The following is a 15,937-nucleotide window of genomic DNA, read 5'->3' on the forward strand; positions in this document are numbered from 1 at the left end:
GATCCGGTTCCCGCCCCTCTAGAAAGTTATCTAGATATCAATATCTATAAATTATCAAGTTTAATCATTGTATATAAATTAATTTGTGAATATTCATTATGGGGCTGCAGATAGAGAAGCGCCCTCTAGTGGTTCACACTGAGAATTGCAGCAATATTAAATTATTTATTATTATAATTCAACTAGTAAAGTTTGTCAAAATGATCGCTTGCCAAATGTTGGGTATAGATGCAGAACATGTCACAGAATAAAGCAATAATTAGTGATTCTCTGAATCATCATGGCACAAGGAGAGGCAGATTTAGCAAAATCTCGAATTTCTTGATTTAGTTAAAACGCAAATTCAAATGAATCAGAAAAACCGCCCAGCCCAAGGTTCAGTAATATATATCTTTCTATAAAAGAAACAAAGACGAAACTGATTAAATCATAAAGTCATACGAGACTCGTTCACCTTGAAGCTAAAATGGAGTTTTCTTTAGGCAGCATAAACTGTATTAAACAATACGCACACATATTCCATAAGAACACATTTGCAGCAGTTTTCGGGAACACAAGGGAATTTATAAAGGCTTTATTACTATGACTATAATTATCTTTAGTTCTTAATCTATAGGCTTGTTGTTGTTGACTGATGCGTGCATGAGGGCGAATGGGGTCAGTGGTAAATGTTTTTGGGGAGGTGGTTATATAGAACATTCTTTAATCACTTTGTTATTTTACTTGTTTTTTCTGTTTAAAGTGCAAGTTCAATTTAGAAACATCTTTAGGTTATGTTTTATGTTTCAATAAATAAATATAATTTTTAAAGCAAAATTAATAAAGCTAAAATATTCACGACCCTCAGCAAGGGGTTGACAATATAATCGTATTGTAAAAAGCGATTATCGCTAACATATTTTTACATATGGCCCAGTACATAAAGATTTCAAGTCTGGACATCCAAGACTTATGGACAACTTATGGAAAAAGCTGTTGTCCTGTGTAATGTTCTGCTTAAATGATGTTTGATATATAAACCGGCCTTGTTTCACTTCAGGTTTTCTGAAGATAAACTAAATCTTCATGCATGGACAACCGTTAGTAATATTCAGTTAACCACGAGGGTTCACAAATGGTTATTCATCGGGACTCAGGAATAAAGAATGTTTATTGCAATGGATATACGTCAAACACTACTCAATAAAGCAGAAGTTACACGAGAGTCTGCGTGACCTGGATCCCCTCATGGACAAGCATTGAAGAGCAACCAGAAGTAAACAATTACAGTGAAAAGGACTTAAACATTGTTCTGTTTCTAACTCACACCTATCATATCACTTCAGAAGACATGGATTAAACCACTGAAGTCTTATGGATTACTTTTATGCTGCCTTTATGTGCTTTTTGGAGCTTCAAAGTTCTGGTCACCATTCACTTGCATTGTATGGACCTACAGAGCTGAAATATTCTTCTAAAAATCTTCATTTGTGTTCTGCAGAAGAAAGAAAGTCACAGACATCTGGGTTGACATGAGGGTGAGTAAATGATGACAGAACTTTAAATTTTGGGTGAACTGTGCCTTAAGTTCTCTTTGCAACATAGACTTTTCCAGAACATCAGATCTTTGTGAGAGATGGGATCTTTTTTTGACTTGATTAACTTTAAATGCGGTGGACTTATGCAAGATGCTGAACAAAGTGAGATGCTGCACAGCATGTGTGAACAGCCCCTTAATGCCCAATACCTGAACAACTGACCGGACCTGCAGTGTGGGATTTAGGCATGGGCGACGTGGGCAGTTGGCATCTTGCAGAGGGGCGCTAAACAAGCTAGAACTGCTACTGTGAACCTGGCCCAAGGTACCCTCAGATCGGGGTGAAAACATGTGTGGTGAACGGTTGACTGAATAAGTGTGTGCACATCCCTAGTATGAAACAAGCATTTTAAAGTAATCTACTCATGGGTACAGTGAGAATATTATAACTAATGCTTTAGTAATAAGGTGTTCAAAAGGTTCCAGATGCTCGGATGATGAACAATAACATTTCCAAAGTAAACATGAAATGCATCCAAGAAATTATGTTATAAATTAATTGCAATTATGCAATAAAACAACTTCAAAGATATGGATGACCACAGAAGACCCTTTTTTGACCCAGGACATATCCTCGTGTTTCGTTTTATATGACTTTATTGCAATGCAAAGACAAACCTGCAATAAATGAGGTAAATATGAACGATTTCAAACTACAGATTAAATGATGTCTAGACAGCTGAGACTCTGAACACACACACACACACTAAGAGTGTGTGATGATGGATGTGATGTTTGGAGATGTGACGGTCTACAGCGAGTGGGAATTCTGCAGATCATTGAGTCGTCATTTATCAGCTCTCACCAGCAAACACAATGCAGCACATTCACACTGGAAACCAGCGCTCGCAACCCCAGCAACAGTGCCTCATTACCATAGCCTACCACCAGGAAGATGCCCTGCCATTGGCCCAACAGCTAAAGCGGCAGCCAATGGGGAAAGCCTATGCAAATAACCCACTTTTGTTGCTAGGGCAGAGCGAGGAGGTTTGGGCCAATAGGAAAACGTGTAAGAGGCATGAAATTGAATTGCACTTTGACACATTTCCCAGCAGCACAGTTGAACACAGTATTTGCTGACAGAAAAGCTCTCGGGTGAGGAACCCGGAATCACTTTGTCTAAAAGAGGACCTGTGAGAGCACACCCTAGAGACAAGCGCTCCAATGGGACCCTGGCCTATATTTTGAAACATTTATACTTGACCAGCACGTCTGCCCTAAATAGACTGATTTATTCCTCTCCAAACACTTTCATATAGAAGATGACAAGATGTAAACATTACCATAAGCAACATGCACAATCTGTCCAATCCCTCAGTGTCACAATAATCATGTTGAATAAAGCACACTTGTCACAGATCATATGTACACTACAGCTTTGACTCTATACATTATTACTAATGCTGTCTGTATGACTTAAGAACATGTCTCACCTGTATGCATCGTCCCCTGACAAATCTCATATCATTGTGAGAGGAGAGTCCATCTGTAAACCACAGCCCACTGCAACAACAACACAAACAACCGTTATGAACTACACACATGTATGTTTGTGTCCAGATGAGCATTATATAATCACATGACACATATGTACCTGAATAGACAAGCGAGTGGTTTCCAGGCGAGAACAGCCCTGATGTTTCAGCAGGTCTTCCACTGGTAGATGTTTATCTTCAACTTGCACAACCATTGGTGAGGATCTGTTCACAACATTCATTAATAACACATGTCACTTTATGAGCTCTGACTAATGGAAAAGTATGAAATCATGCACACATGTACTGATAACTTGTTAAAGTATAAAGTTTAACCACACATTACTTTTGAACAACTGATCGCTAATTGATAAGATATTCAATGTATAATATCAATACATGACTCTAATTTCAGCAGATAATTCACCGGATCACCATATTCATGAGATGATTCATGTATTTACAGGGATTCAGATGCAAACAATTACATGAACACACAACAGTAAACACATCTGTGTGTGCAAGTGGAAAAATACAAAATTAGAAGTATTTCGTGGTGCATGGAAGGAGTAGATACAGACAGGCACTCAAAGCTGCCAGGTCAGCATATTTTAGTAAACTCATAGAAAATAACCACAACAATCCTAGATGTTTATTCAGTACTGTGGATAAATTGGTTAGGAATAAAGCCTCAACAGAACCAGATATCACGTCACAGCACAAGAGTAATGACTTCATTAATTTCTTTACTGATAAAACTGAAATAATCAGAAATAAAATTGGAATTATGCAATCATCTGTCATCACACCTCAGAAAACAGTGTTGAATAATTTTCCTCACTTGCAACTTCAATCCTTCGCTATCATAGTTCATGAAGAACAAAACTTATCCAAACATCAAAAGCAACAACATGTTTGTTAGATCCTATACCAACTAAGCTCTTAAAAGAGGTATCTCCTGTAATATCAGAACCTCTTCTTAATATCATTAACTCCTCGCTATGTTTAGGACATGTCCCAAGAAACTTTAAAATGTCAGTTATCAAACCACTTATTAAGAAGCCACAACTTGATCCTGGAGAACTTGCTAATTATAGACCAATTTCAAATCTCCCGTTTATGTCAAAAATACTGGAAAAGGTAGTGTCCTCCCAAATATGTTCATTTCTACAGAGAAATAGTATATATGAAGAATTTCAGTCTGGATTTAGGCCTCATCACAGTACAGAGACTGCACTTATCAGAGTTACACATGACTCTTATCATCTGATCGCGGCTGCGTTTCTCTTCTAGTGCTTTTAGATCTTAGTGCTGCATTCGACACGATAGATCACAACATTCTCTTGAATAGGCTAGAGAATTATGTTGCATTTGTGGAGTTGCATTAGCATGGTTTAGGTCATATTTAGCAGACCACTACCACTTTGTCTATGTAAATGAGGAATTGTCAAACCAAACAAAAGTAAAATGTGGAGTGCCACAGGGATCAGTTTTAGGGCTTCTGCTTTTCTCCATGTATATGCTTCCCCTGGGAGATATTATCAGGAATCGTGGAATAAGTTTCCACTGCTATGCTGAGATACACAACTTTATATATCTTCAAAACCTGATGAGATTTCACAATTCTCAAAATTAGCAGAGTGCATCAATTAAATAAAAGATTGGATGGCCAGAAATTTCCTTCTACTCAATTCTGGCAAAACAGAGGTTCTAATTATTCGACCAAAAACCTCTAAAAATAAGCCGCTAAAATATAATTTGACTCTAGATGGATGTTGTTACATCATCTTCAACAGTGAAGAACTTAGGTGTTATGTTTGATACCAATCTGTCCTTTGAAAATCAAATTACAAATGTTTGTAGCACAGCATTCTTCCAGCTCAGAAATATTGCTAAATTAAGGCATATGCTCTCTGTTGCTGATGCCGAAAAACTAATTAATGTGTTCATGACCTCAAGACTAGATTATTGTAATGCATTACTGGGAGGATGTCCAGCAAGATCAATAAATAAACTTCAATTGGTTCAAAATGCAGCAGCCAGAGTGCTGACGAGAACCAAGAAATATGATCATATTAGCCCCATTTTATCATCGTTACATTGTTACCTGTTAAATTCCGTATTAATTATAATATTCTGTAACTACATACAAAGCTTTGAATGGTCTAGCTCCGCAGTACTTAAGTGATCTTCTGCGATGCTATATTCCATCACGTTCATTACGATCACACAATTCTGGCCTGTTAATAGTTCCTAGAATATCAAAATCCACAAAAGGAGGAAGATCCTTTTCATATTTGGCTCCTAAACTATGGAAGTGTCTCCCAAACACTGTTCGGGACTCAGACACACTCTCTCAGTTTCAGTCTAGACTAAAGACTCGTCAGACATGCACCTAATTTATCCTCCAACCCACAATTAGGCTGCTTTAGTTGGGTCTGCCAGAACCAGAAACATTGAGCATGATCTCTGCAATAAATTGAATGGCATCTATGTTTATTTTATTTAATCTGTTTCCCTGTCTCAACCTCGGGACTCCTATCCTGAGGTCACCAGAACCGGCTGGATCCAGCACCATTCCTGCTTCGTGTTGGACTCCACTGCTACATGTCGCTGAATGATGATGACTAAATGCAGCCGGTGCCAAACATCACTTCAGTCTATTATGACGGACTTCAGAGGATGAACTGATGCCAACTCCAACCACAAGACATGGGATACTTCCTATGCCATTGTCTGAACCTTGGATTTAGGATGGACCACACCGAACCTCACCGAAATTACCGGCCAGATGAACTGCGTTTCACATCCCTGATCTCTGCCTGCATCACCTCGGTCTATTACGATCTATGATCTTGAAATGGATTATATAGACTAACAATTGCCAACAAATTCCTTCATCAGCCAGTTAACAAGCACAATTGCATCTATGTGAACTTCTACAGTTAATCCAGGATGGACTTCAAAGATATTAATCATTAATCTTACAGTTCAAACACAATCGATGTTTAAACACTGACCCTTAACACTTACAGTGAGGAAAATAAGTATTTGAACACCCTGCTATTTTGCAAGTTCTCCCACTTGGAAATCATGGAGGGGTCTGAAATTGTCATCCACTGTGAGAGACATAATCTAAAAAAAAAAATCCAGAAATCACAATGTATGATTTTTTAACTATTTATTTGTATGATACAGCTGCAAATAAGTATTTGAACACCTGTCTATCAGCTAGAATTCTGACCCTCAAAGACCTGTTAGTCTGCCTTTAAAATGTCCACCTCCACTCCATTTATTATCCTAAATTAGATGCACCTGTTTGAGGTCGTTAGCTGCATAAAGACACCTGTCCACCCCATACAATCAGTAAGAATCCAACTACTAACATGGCCAAGACCAAAGAGCTGTCCAAAGACACTAGACACACAAAATTGTACACCTCCACAAGGCTGGAAAGGGCTACGGGGAAATTGCCAAGCAGCTTGGTGAAAAAAGGTCCACTGTTGGAGCAATCATTAGAAAATGGAAGAAGCTAAACATGACTGTCAATCTCCCTCGGACTGGGGCTCCATGCAAGATCTGACCTCGTGGGGTCTCAATGATCCTAAGAAAGGTGAGAAATCAGCCCAGAACTACACGGGAGGAGCTGGTCAATGACCTGAAAAGAGCTGGGACCACCGTTTCCAAGGTTACTGTTGGTAATACACTAAGACGTCATGGTTTTAAATCATGCATGGCACAGAAGGTTCCCCTGCTTAAACCAGCACATGTCAAGGCCCGTCTTAAGTTTGCCAATGACCATTTGGATGATCCAGAGGCGTCATGGGAGAAAGTCATGTGGTCAGATGAGACCAAAATAGAACTTTTTGGTCATAATTCCACTAAACGTGTTTGGAGGAAGAAGAATGATGAGTACCATCCCAAGAACACCATCCCTACTGTGAAGCATGGGGGTGGTAGCATCATGCTTTGGGGGTGTTTTTCTGCACATGGGACAGGGCGACTGCACTGTATTAAGGAGAGGATGTATTGCGAGATTTTGGGGAACAACCTCCTTCCCTCAGTTAGAGCATTGAAGATGGGTCGAGGCTGGGTCTTCCAACATGACAATGACCCGAAGCACACAGCCAGGATAACCAAGGAGTGGCTCTGTAAGAAGCATATCAAGGTTCTGGCGTGGCCTAGCCAGTCTCCAGACCTAAACCCAATAGAGAATCTTTGGAGGGAGCTCAAACTCCGTGTTTCTCAGCGACAGCCCAGAAACCTGACTGATCTAGAGAAGATCTGTGTGGAGGAATGGGCCAAAATCCCTCCTGCAGTGTGTGCAAACCTGGTGAAAAACTACAGGAAACGTTTAATTGCAAACAAAGGCTACTGTACCAAATATTAACATTGATTTTCTCAGGTGTTCAAATACTTATTTGCAGCTGTATCATACAAATAAATAGTTAAAAAATCATACATTGTGATTTCTGGATTTTTTTTTTTAGATTATGTCTCTCACAGTGGACAGGCACCTACGATGACAATTTCAGACCCCTCCATGATTTCCAAGTGGGAGAACTTGCAAAATAGCAGGGTGTTCAAATACTTATTTTCCTCACTGTACTTAGTTTAATAATGTTAAACCATGACTTTAACGATACATAATATTTACATTATATTCATGATGTTAGTCAGAGGGGAACTGGCCCCCACAGTGAGTCTGGTTTAGGGTTAGGGTGGGGTTAGTCAGAGGGGAACTGGCCCCCACAGTGAGTCTGGATTAGGATTAGGGTGGGGTTGGTCAGAGGGGAACTGGCCCCCACAGTGAGTCTGGTTTAGGGTTAGGGTGGGGTTAGTCAGAGGGAACTGGCCCCCACAGTGAGTCTGGTTTAGGGTTAGGGTGGGGTTAGTCAGAGGGAACTGGCCCCCACAGTGAGTCTGGTTTAGGGTTAGGGTGGGGTTAGTCAGAGGGAACTGGCCCCCACAGTGAGTCTGGTTTAGGGTTAGGGTGGGGTTAGTCACAGGGGAACTGGCCCCACAGTGAGTCTGGTTTAGGGTTAGGGTGGGGTTAGTCACAGGGGAACTGGCCCCCACAGTGAGTCTGGTTTAGGGTTAGGGTGGGGTTAGTCACAGGGAACTGGCCCCCACAGTGAGTCTGGTTTAGGGTTAGGGTGGGGTTAGTCACAGGGGAACTGGCCCCCACAGTGAGTCTGGTTTAGGGTTAGGGTGGGGTTAGTCACAGGGGAACTGGCCCCCACAGTGAGTCTGGTTTAGGGTTAGGGTGGGGTTAGTCACAGGGGAACTGGCCCCCACAGTGAGTCTGGTTTAGGGTTAGGGTGGGGTTAGTCAGAGGGGAACTGGCCCCCACAGTGAGTCTGGTTTAGGGTTAGGCTGGGGTTAGTCACAGGGGAACTGGCCCCCACAGTGAGTCTGGTTTAGGGTTAGGGTGGGGTTAGTCACAGGGAACTGGCCCCCACAGTGAGTCTGGTTTAGGGTTAGGGTGGGGTTAGTCAGAGGGAACTGGCCCCCACAGTGAGTCTGGTTTAGGGTTAGGGTGGGGTTAGTCACAGGGGAACTGGCCCCCACAGTGAGTCTGGTTTAGGATTAGGGTGGGGTTGGTCAGAGGGGAACTGGCCCCCACAGTGAGTCTGGTTTAGGGTTAGGGTGGGGTTAGTCACAGGGGAACTGGCCCCCACAGTGAGTCTGGTTTAGGGTTAGGGTGGGGTTGGTCACAGGGGAACTGGCCTCACAGTGAGTCAGGTTTAGGGTTAGGGTGGGGTTAGTCAGAGGGGAACTGGCCCCCACAGTGAGTCTGGTTTAGGATTAGGGTGGGGTTTTTCAGAGGGGAACTGGCCCCCACAGTGAGTCTGGTTTCTCCCAAGGTTATTTTTCCTCCATTAATAAACATCTTATGGAGTTTTGTGTTCCTTGCCACAGTTGTCTTCAGCTTGCTCACTGGGGTTATTAATACAATTACTATTTAATTGCTTATTTTTAAACACGATTAAGAATCATATTTTATCTAATTACACAATGATGATTCATCAACATTATAGACATTAGTTTTATCGTCTGTTAATGCTGATCTTCTGTAAAGCTGCTTTGAAACGATGTGTGTTGTGAAGGCGCTATACAAATAAAATTGAATTAAACATCTGATTGTGGAGTCAATGTAAAGTCACTAAAGTGCTCTAGACTATCAGCTGCATGTTCAGACCTCAATAAAACACATACTGTCAACTGAAAACACACAATTCAGCCTAACCTAACCATAGCTTCACATACTAACTCTGATGTACTAAACCAAACCATAACCTCACATACTAACTCTGATGTGCTAAACCTAACCAAACCATAACCTCACATACTAACTCTGATGTACTAAACCAACCATAACCTCACATACTAACTCTGATGTGCTAAACCAACCATAACCTCACATACTAACTCTGATGTGCTAAACCAACCATAACCTCACATACTAACTCTGATGTACTAAAGCTGACCTAACCATAACCTCACATACTAACTCTGATGTACTAAACCTAACCAAACCATAACCTCACATACTAACTCTGATGTACTAAACCTAACCTAACCATAACCTCACATACTAACTCTGATGTACTAAACCTAACCTAACCATAACCTCACATACTAACTCTGATGTACTAAACCTAACCAAACCATAACCTCACATACTAACTCTGATGTACTAAAGCTGACCTAACCATAACCTCACATACTAACTCTGATGTACTAAACCTAACCAAACCATAACCTCACATACTAACTCTGATGTACTAAACCAAACCATAACCTCACATACTAACTCTGATGTGCTAAACCTAACCAAATCATAACCTCACATACTAACTCTGATGTACTAAACCAAACCATAACCTCACATACTAACTCTGATGTACTAAACCTAACCAAACCATAACCTCACATACTAACTCTGATGTGCTAAACCAACCATAACCTCACATACTAACTCTGATGTGCTAAACCAACCATAACCTCACATACTAACTCTGATGTGCTAAACCAACCATAACCTCACATACTAACTCTGATGTGCTAAACCAACCATAACCTCACATACTAACTCTGATGTGCTAAACCAACCATAACCTCACATACCAACTCTGATGTGCTAAACCAACCATAACCTCACATACTAACTCTGATGTACTAAACCTAACCAAACCATAACCTCACATACTAACTCTGATGTGCTAAACCAACCATAACCTCACATACTAACTCTGATGTGCTAAACCAACCATAACCTCACATACTAACTCTGATGTGCTAAACCAACCATAACCTCACATACTAACTCTGATGTGCTAACCTAACCATAACCTCACATACTAACTCTGATGTGCTAAACCTAACCAAACCATAACCTCACATACTAACTCTGATGTGCTAAACCTAACCTTACCTCACATACTAACTCTGATGTGCTAAACCAACCATAACCTCACATACTAACTCTGATGTGCTAAAGCTAACCTAAACCTAACCTCACATACTAACTCTGATGTGCTAAACCTAACCTCACATACTAGCTCTGATGTGCTAAACCTAACCAAACCATAACCTCACATACTAACTCTGATGTGCTAAACCAACCATAACCTCACATACTAACTCTGATGTGCTAAACCAACCATAACCTCACATACTAACTCTGATGTGCTAAACCTAACCTAACCTAACCTCACATACTAACTCTGATGTGCTAAACCTAACCAAATCATAACCTCACATACTAACTCTGATGTACTAAACCTAACCAAACCATAACCTCACATACTAACTCTGATGTGCTAAACCAACCATAACCTCACATACTAACTCTGATGTGCTAAACCAACCATAACCTCACATACTAACTCTGATGTGCTAAACCTAACCTCACATACTAACTCTGATGTGCTAAACCAACCATAACCTCACATACTAACTCTGATGTGCTAAACCAACCATAACCTCACATACTAACTCTGATGTGCTAAACCAACCATAACCTCACATACCAACTCTGATGTGCTAACCTAACCATAACCTCACATACTAACTCTGATGTGCTAAACCTAACCAAACCATAACCTCACATACTAACTCTGATGTGCTAAACCTAACCTTACCTCACATACTAACTCTGATGTGCTAAACCAACCATAACCTCACATACTAACTCTGATGTGCTAAAGCTAACCTAAACCTAACCTCACATACTAACTCTGATGTGCTAAACCTAACCTCACATACTAGCTCTGATGTGCTAAACCTAACCAAACCATAACCTCACATACTAACTCTGATGTGCTAAACCTAACCTCACATACTAACTCTGATGTGCTAAACCAACCATAACCTCACATACTAACTCTGATGTACTAAACCTAACCTAACCTAACCATAACCTCACATACTAACTCTGATGTGCTAAACCTAACCTCACATACTAACTCTGATGTGCTAAACCAACCATAACCTCACATACTAACTCTGATGTGCTAAACCAACCATAACCTCACCTACTAACTCTGATGTGCTAAACCTAACCTCACATACCAACTCTGATGTGCTAACCTAACCCTTACCTCACATACTAACTCTGATGTGCTAAACCTAACCTAACCATAACCTCACATACTAACTCTGATGTGCTAAACCAAACCATAACATCACATACTAACTCTGATGTGCTAAACCTAACCTTACCATAACCTCACATACTAACTCTGATGTGCTAAACCTAACCTTACCATAACCTCACATACTAACTCTGATGTGCTAAAGCTAACCTAAACCTAACCTCACATACTAACTCTGATGTGCTAAACCTAACCTCACATACTAGCTCTGATGTGCTAAACCTAACCAAACCATAACCTCACATACTAACTCTGATGTGCTAAACCTAACCAAACCATAACCTCACATACTAACTCTGATGTGCTAAACCTAACCAAACCATAACCTCACATACTAGCTCTGATGTGCTAAACCTAACCAAACCATAACCTCACATACTAACTCTGATGTGCTAAACCTAACCTCACATACTAGCTCTGATGTGCTACACCTAACCAAACCATAACCTCACATACTAACTCTGATGTGCTAAACCTAACCTAACCATAACCTCACATACTAGCTCTGATGTACTAAACCTAACCAAACCATAACCTCACATACTAACTCTGATGTGCTAAACCTAACCTTACCATAACCTCACATACTAACTCTGATGTGCTAAACCTAACCTTACCATAACCTCACATACTAACTCTGATGTGCTAAACCTAACCTTACCATAACCTCACATACTAACTATGATGTGCTAAACCTAACCATAACCTCACATACTAACTCTGATGTGCTAAAGCTAACCTAAAGCTAACCTCACATACTAACTCTGATGTGCTAAACCTAACCTCAAATACTAGCTCTGATGTGCTAAACCTAACCAAACCATAACCTCACATACTAACTCTGATGTGCTAAACCTAACCTCACATACTAGCTCTGATGTGCTAAACCTAACCAAACCATAACCTCACATACTAACTCTGATGTGCTAAACCTAACCTCACATACTAGCTCTGATGTGCTAACCTAACCATAACCTCACATACTAACTCTGATGTGCTAAAGCTAACCTAAAGCTAACCTCACATACTAACTCTGATGTGCTAAACCTAACCTCAAATACTAGCTCTGATGTGCTAAACCTAACCAAACCACAACCTCACATACTAACTCTGATGTGCTAAACCTAACCTCACATACTAGCTCTGATGTGCTAAACCTAACCAAACCATAACCTCACATACTAACTCTGATGTGCTAAACCTAACCTCACATACTAGCTCTGATGTGCTAAACCTAATCATAACCTCACATACTAACTCTGATGTGCTAAACCTAACCATAACCTCACATACTAACTCTGATGTGCTAAACCTAACCTTACCATAACCTCACATACTAACTCTGATGTGCTAAACCTAACCATAACCTCACATACTAACTCTGATGTGCTAAACCTAACCTTACCATAACCTCACATACTAACTCTGATGTGCTAAACCTAACCTTACCATAACCTCACATACTAACTCTGATGTGCTAAACCTAACCATAACCTCACATACTAACTCTGATGTGCTAAAGCTAACCTAAACCTAACCTCACATACTAACTCTGATGTGCTAAACCTAACCAAACCATAACCTCACATACTAACTCTGATGTGCTAAACCTAACCAAACCATAACCTCACATACTAACTCTGATGTGCTAAACCTAACCAAACCATAACCTCACATACTAACTCTGATGTGCTAAACCTAACCAAACCATAACCTCACATATTAGCTCTGATGTGCTAAACCTAACCAAACCATAACCTCACATACTAACTCTGATGTGCTAAACCTAACCTCACATACTAGCTCTGATGTGCTAAACCTAACCAAACCATAACCTCACATACTAGCTCTGATGTGCTAAACCTAACCAAACCATAACCTCACATACTAACTCTGATGTACTAAAGCTAACCTAACCATAAGCTCACATACTAACTCTGATGTGCTAAACCTAACCTTACCATAACCTCACATACTAACTCTGATGTACTAAACCAAACCAAACCATAACCTCACATACTAACTCTGATGTACTAAACCAAACCAAACCATAACCTCACATACTAACTCTGATGTGCTAAACCAACCATAACCTCACATACTAACTCTGATGTGCTAAACCTAACCTTACCATAACCTCACATACTAACTCTGATGTACTAAACCTAACCAAACCATAACCTCACATACTAACTCTGATGTACTAAACCAAACCAAACCATAACCTCACATACTAACTCTGATGTACTAAACCAAACCAAACCATAACCTCACATACTAACTCTGATGTGCTAAACCTAACCAAACCATAACCTCACATACGAACTCTGATGTAGTAAATTAAACCAAACCATAACCTCACATACTAACTCTGATGTGCTAAACCTAACCAAACCATAACCTCACATACTAACTCTGATGTACTAAACCAAACCAAACCATAACCTCACATACTAACTCTGATGTGCTAAACCTAACCAAACCATAACCTCACATACGAACTCTGATGTACTAAACCAAACCAAACCATAACCTCACATACTAACTCTGATGTGCTAAACCAACCATAACCTCACATACTAACTCTGATGTGCTAAACCAACCATAACCTCACATACTAACTCTGATGTACTAAACCAAACCAAACCATAACCTCACATACGAACTCTGATGTACTAAACCAAACCAAACCATAACCTCACATACGAACTCTGATGTACTAAACCAAACCATAACCTCACATATGAACTCTGATGTACTAAACCAAACCAAACCATAACCTCACATACGAACTCTGATGTACTAAACCAAACCAAAACATAACCTCACATACTAACTCTGATGTACTAAAGCTAACCTAACCATAAGCTCACATACTAACTCTGATGTACTAAAGCTGACCTAACCATAACCTCACATACTAACTCTGATGTGCTAAACCTAACCTTACCATAACCTCACATACTAACTCTGATGTGCTAAACCTAACCTTACCATAACCTCACATACTAACTCTGATGTACTAAACCAAACCAAACCATAACCTCACATACGAACTCTCATGTGCTAAACCTAACCAAACCTCACATACTAACTCTGATGTACAGATGTTATGGGTGGAAACATTGGATCGAGTCTAGATAAACCTTAAAGTTTTGCTAACGTAATTACCAGCCTCATTTAGCTTCAACAGCCATATGATACACATATAAGTGTATGATTATTGTATGATAAAGAGCTCGTCATGACAGTAACTTGAGTTAGTTTGACTCGTCTGCAGGTTAATAGTTAATATATTGAGTTGACTCTACTCAAGATTGTTAGCACTCACACACTTCTACAAGTTTACCCTGTGCATTGCACATGTGTTGTTATATGTGCTCAGTGTGTCGAGTGTATGTTCACTGTTTGACCTGTAAATCAGTTTCACCTGAACTGAATCAAAGCTGTCAAACACTATCTGCCATTAGCCTAACCTGCTAACTGAACACTAATGATGAGCAGTAACCTACACTGACTGACAGTTACAAGGTTAATCTGTAATAACTGATGCTGATAAGAACTAAATGAATGGATCATGTGTGAACTGATTCATATTGAGCGATGAAGATAACTGAACATTAGCAGCGCGGGCCTGTGAACGCTTTAACCGAACAAACACTCGCGTTACAGCCGCTCACCTTCTCATAAACTACACAACAGCTCAAATCAAGAACGAAACAGGCGGTTCGGTCGGTTCCGAGTGTCCGGAGAGTGTCGGTTCTGTGCGAGCAGCTAACCGTTAGCCGCAGCGCGAGCGTCATCACTCACCGTGTTGCGCGCGCCTCTTTCTGACGAGACCAATTACAAATCCTGAAGAAAAACAGCGATAAATCCAAGATCGCTTCTCACGAGTCCCTTTCCGAAGCGTGTCCGTTTGAAAGCGTCGCTCCTCGGGTGGAGAAATGTACAGCAGCGCGTCTCGATGAGCGTCGGCGCGCTCCGCAGCGCAGCAGTCCCGCGTCGTCCCGGAGCGCGGCGGTATCGCGCGAGACACTCATCGGTAGTTTGAAGGAAGAAAAAAGTCAGGAACAAAATGGAGGCCTTAGTGAGAACGTTTCCATGACGACTGTCAATCACACGACGAAGTTCCCGGATGACCTCATGACGCAGGAGCCGTTCTCGAAGTTGTCATGGAAGCTGCCAATCAAATTTACGTTGCAAAGGGCGAAGGAATGTGCGCGACA

General features: G+C 40.6%; 1 protein-coding gene across 2 annotated transcripts in view; it reads right to left on the reverse strand.

The window, feature by feature from the left end:
- LOC127635678 (dual specificity tyrosine-phosphorylation-regulated kinase 1A-like) overlaps positions 1–15,787 on the reverse strand; it is a 45,886-nt gene extending 30,099 nt beyond the window's left edge. The window contains exons 1-3 of one of the 2 annotated variants that reach the window (XM_052115865.1): positions 15,522–15,787; positions 3,171–3,276; positions 3,010–3,079 (exon numbers count right to left, since the gene is read on the reverse strand). In XM_052115865.1, the coding sequence (XP_051971825.1) occupies positions 3,010–3,019 (10 nt within the window). In that variant the 5' untranslated portion in view covers positions 3,020–3,079; positions 3,171–3,276; positions 15,522–15,787. The remainder of the gene's footprint in view (positions 1–3,009; positions 3,080–3,170; positions 3,277–15,521) is intronic. The other variant, XM_052115864.1, reaches the window with a different exon arrangement.
- Positions 15,788–15,937: the final 150 nt, after the last annotated feature.

Source organism: Xyrauchen texanus, chromosome 43 (genome assembly GCF_025860055.1).
Source record: "Xyrauchen texanus isolate HMW12.3.18 chromosome 43, RBS_HiC_50CHRs, whole genome shotgun sequence".
Taxonomy (NCBI): Eukaryota; Metazoa; Chordata; class Actinopteri; order Cypriniformes; family Catostomidae; genus Xyrauchen; species Xyrauchen texanus.